The 8,286-nt window shown below is 45.9% G+C and overlaps 1 protein-coding gene across 1 annotated transcript in view; it reads left to right on the top strand.

The window, feature by feature from the left end:
- The first annotated feature begins 559 nt into the window (after positions 1–559).
- The window catches only part of USP22 (ubiquitin specific peptidase 22), a 44,971-nt gene continuing 37,244 nt past the window's right edge, over positions 560–8,286 (top strand). Inside the window, exon 1 of the mRNA XM_042914440.1 lies at positions 560–889. Coding sequence (XP_042770374.1) covers positions 719–889 — 171 coding nt within the window. The 5' untranslated portion in view covers positions 560–718. The remainder of the gene's footprint in view (positions 890–8,286) is intronic.

Genomic DNA, 8,286 nt, shown 5'->3' with positions numbered 1-8,286 from the left:
GGAGCCGGAGGCCAGGGGAGACTGCGTGGATTTGCAAGGCCCAGCCCGTGGCTCCGCCTCTTTGCGGCAGAGCTCAGGCCGGTGCAAACCGGTTCAGTGCCCCGACGGACAGACCGCAGCACCCAAGCCTCTCCGCTCGCCCCCTCCTCCCTAGTTCTCCTTGGGAGACCGGGAGTGCAAGTGGCCAGCTTGGCCAGAGGCAGCTCTGAACCAGGCGGCCTGGGCTGACAGCTAACGACAACCACCGCTGGCGCTGCGGGGAGACCTGCGAGCCGGGGTGTAGGCGGGGGGCCGGCCCCCGTCGGCTCCGTGCTCCGCCGTCCACTCTGGCGCGGACTACCCCGGAGCCTGCGGGCTCGGGAGGCGGAGGGGCGGCGGGGCGGCGGGGTGGGCCCGGGAGCGGCCCGAGCCTGCGCAGTGCGGCGCCCGCGCCCGGCGGGGGATGACGTAACCTCCGCCTGCGGCCTCCGCGCCCCGCCCCGCGCCGCGCTCCGCGAACCGGGCGAGCGCTGCGCGGGCGGCGCCTGGCTGGCCACCGCCTCCCCCTTGGCGTCCGCGCAGCCGGGTCTTTGTCCGCCGGCCCCGCGGCCGCCCGCGCTTTGTTCCCGGCGCCCGTCTCCCGCCGGCCGGGGCGCGCCGCCGAGCAGCCCCCCGCGTCGCGCTGGCGTCGTCCTCGTCCCCCTCGCCGCCCCCCGCGCGCGGCCGGGCCTTGCCCCCCATGGTCTCCCGGCCGGAGCCGGAGAGCGAGGCCATGGACGCGGAGCTGGTGGTGACGCCGCCGGGCTGTTCGCACCTGAGCAGCTTCAAGGTGGACAACTGGAAGCAGAACCTGCGGGCCATCTACCAGTGCTTCGTGTGGAGCGGCACGGCGGAGGCCCGCAAGCGCAAGGTGCGACCCCCTCTCCCCCCGGGAAACTGCGGGCTGCGCTGGGGGCCGGAGGAGACCCCTCGTGCTGCAGCGCTGCCCGGCGAGCTGGTTGTGATGGGGCTTTTGGGCCCTGTTGGGGGCGAAGAGAAGGAAGGGAGGGCTTGCTAGTTTCTTGCCGACCCCTTTGGGCGGCGTTCGCAGGCGGGGGGGGGGGGGGGGTAGGCCGCTTCTCCTTTCCAATTCCCCCCCATCCTCCCTCCGCCCCCTCCCTCCCGCGCCCTCTTTTCCCCTCCCCCACCTTCCTCCGCCCCTCCGCTGCGCGGGTGGGGACGGAGCAGGGGCGGGGTTTGGGGCGTGTCCAGTTCCGGGGGTGGGTGAGTGCAGATCTGGGAACCGGGAGGTTTTCTCTTCCAGGGTTGCGGTGGAAGCTTGGTCCCTAGGAAGCAGGTGTCCCACGTTCCAGCGCTGGGCCTCACCCGGGAATCTTCCAGGGCGGGGGAGGGTTCGGGGGGGGGGTGGGGGCAGTGAAGAAAACGTAAGACAAAACTAAAAAGGGACAAAGACTCCGGGGACTGTTGGGTGGCCTGCTGTGGGCCAGCTGCTTGCCACCATTTTGGGCTCTAGAAGGAGTGTGCATCAAAGCTTACCTGGGTCAGGGAAACGGAACCACGTGTCGGGATTGGGAGTTGTTAGGGTGAAGCTACAATTGTCTTGGTGCCTGGGCAAAACACCTCACCGGCTCCCGGGTCCGCAGGAACGACTGTAGGGAAATGGCAACGCCCCGCCTCATTTCAGATTTGGACGTGGGTGGAGGGGATGACCGTTGGGAATGGAGCAAGTCAAGCCAGTGTTCAGACCTATATCCGGGAGAGCCACTTCGTTATCAGCACGGTTGTGGTTTGGAGAACCGCTTGTAGCTACGGAGGAATGGATTTACAAGAAAAGATCGGTCTGTTGGGAAGGTGGGAGAGTGGCGTGCCTTCTCGTTAAGAGGCTTTAGTCAGAAACTGATCGCCTCCAGTGACATGTTGAAGAAATTACATTTTTAGCGTTATATTTTTCAGATGTATGTCCTGTTAGGCTTATTAGTGATTTGGAAATCGGAAAATAACGGCATTCTTATCTGAATAAACCTTGGTACAGCGTGACGCGATTTTGCATATTAGGAAGGTTGGGAGGTGTATTAGGTTCCACCTTGAATAGCTTTTTGGTGTGGTGGGGGGGGGGAGGGGGAACTAACATCCCCTGAGATTGTAGGGAATGTTAAGCACCGGTTTTATTTCTTTTTAACAGTAACGGTGTTGGGAAGCATTACCTCTTAGAATGAACTAAAATCGGAAATGATTTCTATTAGGATCAGAGTGAGATTCTTGCTAATGGAATTATATGCTTTTAAAAAAATAGCCTGGTTGAAACCATCGGTCTTCAGGTGATTGTATTGTTACCGCTGCATATTAGTTCATTGGTTGGGGTTTATATGATCTCTGTAAGATTCTTCTCCATATTGGATTAAGTAAGGAATCCCCTGCTTTTTGCTTTTTTCTTCTCTCTCGCCCCACCCCTGTAATATTTTAACAAAAAATTTTTGTTTAACAGTCCAGTTTAACACATCATTAACTTTGTCTCATTTCCTAAAGGAAGGAATCACTGTGTGTGTGTGTGTGTGTGTGTGTGTGTGTGCGCGCGCGCACTGTGTTTTGGATTAACCTTTAATGTCAGCTGCTTAGTTTGAAAGCTGTTGAAGCACATCTTTGTTTGTTGTTCACTAGTAAGAACTCGAGCTACAGACAGGTAAGAGGTGGTGATAAATACTCTCAAACTTCAGATCTGTCAGTGTTGGCAATACTTTTTGGTAGTATACCAGCGAGGAATCTTAATGTCCTTCATCTTTTATGCTCCAGACTTGGGGGGGGGGGGCGGTATTTTGTATCTTTTGGGTCCTATATAACTGCATTTCTAGCACTCTCTAGTGGCCCAGCCAAGGAAGAGTTGGTTTGACAAATCCTTTAACCCAGACCATTATTAGCAATGAACAATACACATTTGTCTGTCTGTGTGGGATTCTCAGCAGATCTGTAGGCTTAGTATATTTTTGGTTTTAACAATATGAAGTTTCCTACTAAAATATTTCAATTTAAGTTATAATATTTGTAAATAAAGTGCCTTTTGAGGTTGAAGTCGCAGCTGCAGCGTAACCATAGAAACGCAGCCCTGGATGAAAAGAGAGAACTTTAAGTAGAAGCGTTAATGGTTTTTGTATCCAACTTTGATTCTTCTTTTGATAGGCACAGAGTGAGAAGAACATGATCAGATTTGATAACTTTCTATCCAATTTCGGCTTGGTTTGCAGTAAGACTTACCTACTACGGAATGTAAAACTGTTCCCACCATTCAGGACTCAGTGCTACCACAGTGGCCTCTGCATTTCTGGCATGTGTTAAATATAGCACATGTCTTACCGTTAGGGTTTTTGTGTGTGAAAAAGAAACTGGCAATAAAAACATCAAGAATTTACAGTGCTGCTGGTTATTATGACTTAACATAGTCTACGTTTTATTTTGAATACATGGACCCTTGGGAGAACAGGTAATATTTTTTAAATAATGACCCCTCTCTTTTTTGAACGACTTCTGTGACTAAAATTTTCCAGCCGCTTGTCCTCAAAACACAGCCCTCTTTATAGCTGTAGTAAATTCTCTTATCAAATATACTTTGCCACAAGGGAAGAAGAGGTGTCAAACATACTGTGAGTATTTTGGATTATTATGGATTCTGGTTTAATTTGGTCAGTAATCTGGACAGGAAACTGCTTTGGAAGGCTTCCGAGGCACAAAATTTGGGGCCTAGAGCAACCAGCTCTTTGGGGTAGAAATTCTTAGGGAAATATTTTGAGAAAGAGGCTGGAGAGAAGGAAACTTACCTAGCAAATGAAAACACCTGTCATTTGTTCTGTTTCTACATTTGTGGTCTTTCACACCACCATTTAGATGTGGAATAGGTACCCTCTGGAAGAAAGTGGAATGATTCCCTAATTGTTAGACCTCTCATTTTCTCTTCAGTCCAGAGTCAACTCGGAGCCCTGGGTTTCTATCTTGAGGAATTAAAATCAGAATTGTCAAAACCCGTTAAATAGTAGGTATCACATAGTAAGATAGTAAGTATCTGCTTTAAATTTTAGAGTATTTGTGGATGCCTAATGATAATTCCTACACATAGGGTAGTTAGAGCCTGAACATATATAAGAGAATGCGTAAATAATTCTAGATGCTTAATTGTTGGTAAGTTTTACTGAGGAAGGTTAAAATTCATGAATCTGTGTATTTTAAAAAAACAGAAGTGACCATGTGAACATGTTCTTAATGTGTAAAAATAAAACACCTTCCGGGCTTATTGAATATGTAAGGTGAGTCATTTCTGGCTCCAGACAGTATGTTTGATGCCTGGGTCTTTCAAATTTTTTAAAAATTATAAACACGTGTGTACATATAAAGCAAAGCTACACGTTTTTATTTATGTAAATATACATGCTGTGTATCTTGGTTCCGTTTTTCACTTGTTACCCATAAATCTATTGAGCCATGCAGTTAATACTCCATTGAGTGGAAATAGCATTGTGTATTTTCCCCATTTTTTCAGGCTTTCAATTTGGAGAATTTACTAAGAATTTGTAAAACTTAAACCTGGTAATCAGTTTAAAGAAGGAATAATCTTAGGCAAGACATTTTTATGTTTTTGTTTGCTGAGATACTGAAATGTGATTTGTCTACTTGACATCAAACCTGAGATGCGGGTAAAAAAGTGCATTTTGGGGCACCTGGGTGGCTCAGGCAGATATGCCGCTGACTTAGGCCCAGGTCATGATCTCAGTGATTTGTGAGTTTGAACCCTGCGTTGCACTCTGTGCTGACAGCTTGGAGCCTGGAGCCTGCTTTGGATTCTGTGTCTCCCTCTTTTTCTGCTCCTCCCCTGCTCACGCTCTGTCTCTCAAAAATAAATAAACATTAAAATTTTTTTAAAAAATTAAAAGTGCACTTTTGTTTATGGAAAAAAGTGGGGAGGGAGGTAGCTAAAAGGAAACATACAAAAACAATGTGCAGCAAAAGTTGAGGGTAGTAGTTTTTAGAGTAAAAGTGGAGTGCCCTTTCATTTTGAATCTTTACAAAGCAACAATATAGATTGTTAGCCTGTGGACACTTGCTTACAATGAGAGTAGCTCTTACAGTCAGCGTTGTAGAAGTGTGGCTCAGGAGGTAGGAAATGGTCTTACTTATCTTGAGTGGTACTTTTGCCCTGTGTTTTAGGAAAAGATGTGCTGTAGGACTCAACACTGGTCCTCTCTTCATCAGTGCTGCTTTAGTCCTGAGTCTGAGATCCGAGTGAATCTCTAGTACTTGAACTTTTTAATAGAAATCATCATTGGGGAATAACAGTTCTGCTGTTACTGGCTTAGACAGACTACATGGGGTGACAGGACACACTGGGAGGTCATAAACCGGGCGCTGGCCCCACCAGTGAAACAGATTAGTCCTCACTGACTCAGCTAGGCACTTAAACGTGATGGTGAGAAAGCCACTAAGCCCTTTGTTTTTGAACTTTTTAAGTTCAGTTCATTTGTTGGATATGTTTTTTTTTTAAGTAAAGTTTTTTCTTTTCAAATTTTATTGCTTTGAGGAATTCACTTTTGCTTTATTTATCGATGCCGTGGATCTTTCAAATCCTTAACAACAAAACACTATACAATTCCTACGAAGCAGGGGACAAGTCATTGCAAGTAAAAGATCCAAAGCAGAAAAAAATTTTCCTTTTGAGATGCTTGTAGATTGCCATGCCGTTGTGAAAAATAATACAGAGAGGTCCCTGTACCCTTTACCTAGTTGCCCCCAAAGGTAATATCTTGCAAACTATAATAAAATATTAACAATCAGGATACCAACATTGATATATATCATCTGTGATGTAATCCGCCTATTTTATTCAGATTCCCCCCTCCCATGTCCCTGATTGTTAACATCTTAGTTGCCAGGGTACAATTTGTCACGACTAATGACCAAGCTTGATAGGTTGTTACTAACTAGAAATCATACTTTATTCAGATCTCATTAATTTTTCCCTGATCTCCTTTTTCTTTCTCAGAATCCCACCCAGGATCCCACAGTACATTTAGTTGTCATGTCTCCTTAGGCTCCTCTGGCTTGTGACGTCTGCTCAGACGGTCCTTGTGTTTGATGACCTTTGCAGTTTTGGGGGCATATTGCTCAGGTATCTTCTAGGATGCCCCTCGATTGGGGCTTGTCTGATGTTTTTCTCATGGTTCTTGGTTGTGGTTACAGGTTTGGGGAAGACCAGGTTCTGTCAGAGGTGATGCGGTCAACATGACTTAACACTGTTGGCGGTGAACTTGACCACAGGGCTGTCAGGCTGCTCTTCTGTGAAGTGGCTCCTTCCCTCCTTTCAGAGGAGGAGAAGGAGACAGCCCTCCCTACTGTCCTCTTTGGAAAAGAGTCACTCTGCACATGTCCACTTGAGGAGTGGATGCCTCCTTGAGGCCAGAATATCTATAGAAATTATTTGGAAATTTTATATAGGAAGTATTTGTACTTTCTCGTTCCTTTAGTATTTATTCCACCACGTGTATCAGTATGGACTCAGGGATGTTTTATACTATGGGTTATAATCCAGTGCTCTGTTTTGTTGCTCAGGCTGTTCCAGCTTTAGCCAGTGAGAGTTCTTCCGGTTGTCTTCTGTGTCACTTTGCCATACCCTCACCAATTTTTGGTCGGTTGGTGGTGGTTTTTGAGGACAACCTTTCTGGTACCGTCAGACTTTCTAGGCTTATGTTGTATATTTTGCGCCCCGGTCTTAGAATCTGCCATTTCTCCAAGGAGTCCTAGTTCCTTTTATTGGAGAATAGAATTAGAATATATGGTTTGGGCAGTGGCTGTGCTTGTTGGTACCAATGTTGTGGCTTCTCAGCCCTCGGGGGACAGAGCTAAGAAACAGCTCTGAATTGGCTGGCATACACTAATTCACGTACACACAAGTCTGTGGTTATTCACCTCCACTCCTATTAAACTATACCTGAGTTTGCAGTGATGTCTCCCAACTCTAATCCTGTACCACATGGGTCATTCTAGTCTTCTCCTCTCACTTATCTGTAACTTCTCTGTCCAACATAGGAAGTTACCAACCATCCGTGCGTGTACTTATCTGTTTAATTTCAGTGTACATGTATAGGGGGCAAGGGTAGGCCACCCCCAAATGTGACACTTTGGCATATTGTTTATTTTTAATTAAAAGTTCCTTAAAAACCACCTATGCAAGAACATTCTGATCCTCCTTTGTCTCCAGAAAGCAGGAAATAAATCTTCCATGTCGAAAGGTACCCTCTTTGTACCAGGAGCTAAAGAGACATCTTTATGGTCAGAGGTGGGGAATTTAGAACCAAAAAGGCCGAACAACCTTTGTTACTTTTTACCAATTTACTACCCCAGCCCAGATTCTGTGTGGAATTCCTTCTTAATTGAAGTTCCTGAACATAAGTTTTTGTCCTGTCAATTCCTCTCAGATTTATTGTTTCTTTGTCTAAAAAGTATAAAAACTACCAGTCTTTTTTCATTTCTTTGGGTCTTAATTTCAGTATCGGGTCTCCGTGTGCACCTAAGTGAATTTTTTTTTCTTCTGTTAATATGTCTCGTGTCGATTTAAATCTTAGACCAGCTGGAAGAATCTTAAACGGTAGAGGGAAATTTTTCCCCTTTAATAGTGGTTTCAGAATTGTTAATCTGCCCCCCCCCCCACCACCTTTGAGAAGCATCGTTAGGGTTAGGTATGGCTCCTTTGGGCTATAGTTTCACACTCTCCACTCATTTCCAAGTTATTTAGGCAACTTGCCCCACACCAGTTACATTGGACTTATACCATACATTTATTTGTAATCTAATCAGATTCTTTTGTCATAACCACACTCCATCCTGACACCCTCTGACTGCCTAATTGTGCCTTAAAAGTTCACTGATTTCTCATTATGATGATAGTACTTTATATTTACATAGTATTTTATATTTTGTAAAGCATTTTTTCATATATAAATTCATTTTGGTTTTGTTACTCGTGATACACTTTTTTTTTTTTTTTAACTCATGATACATTTTTTTTTTTTAGGTAGGCTTGGCAGGTAAGTCTCCTAATCTATCCAAGGGCACTGAGAGTGAACATCAAGTCTGAACCTTCAAATTAGATTAGTTTGAGTGCGGAGTTCATATTCCCCCTTAATTTGTTCTGGAATGTTTTCCAGTGTTCCCAAGTATACTCTAATCTCAGCAAAACACAGACCTGATATCCAGCCCACGTTGTCACCTGTTTGCAACTGATTAGGACCCCCTTCTTCGAGTTCAGTAATTTGTTAAAATGGCTCACAA

The sequence above is a fragment of the Panthera leo genome, chromosome E1, assembly GCF_018350215.1.
Source record: "Panthera leo isolate Ple1 chromosome E1, P.leo_Ple1_pat1.1, whole genome shotgun sequence".
Taxonomy (NCBI): Eukaryota; Metazoa; Chordata; class Mammalia; order Carnivora; family Felidae; genus Panthera; species Panthera leo.
This window is presented reverse-complemented; position numbering and strand designations above follow the sequence as displayed.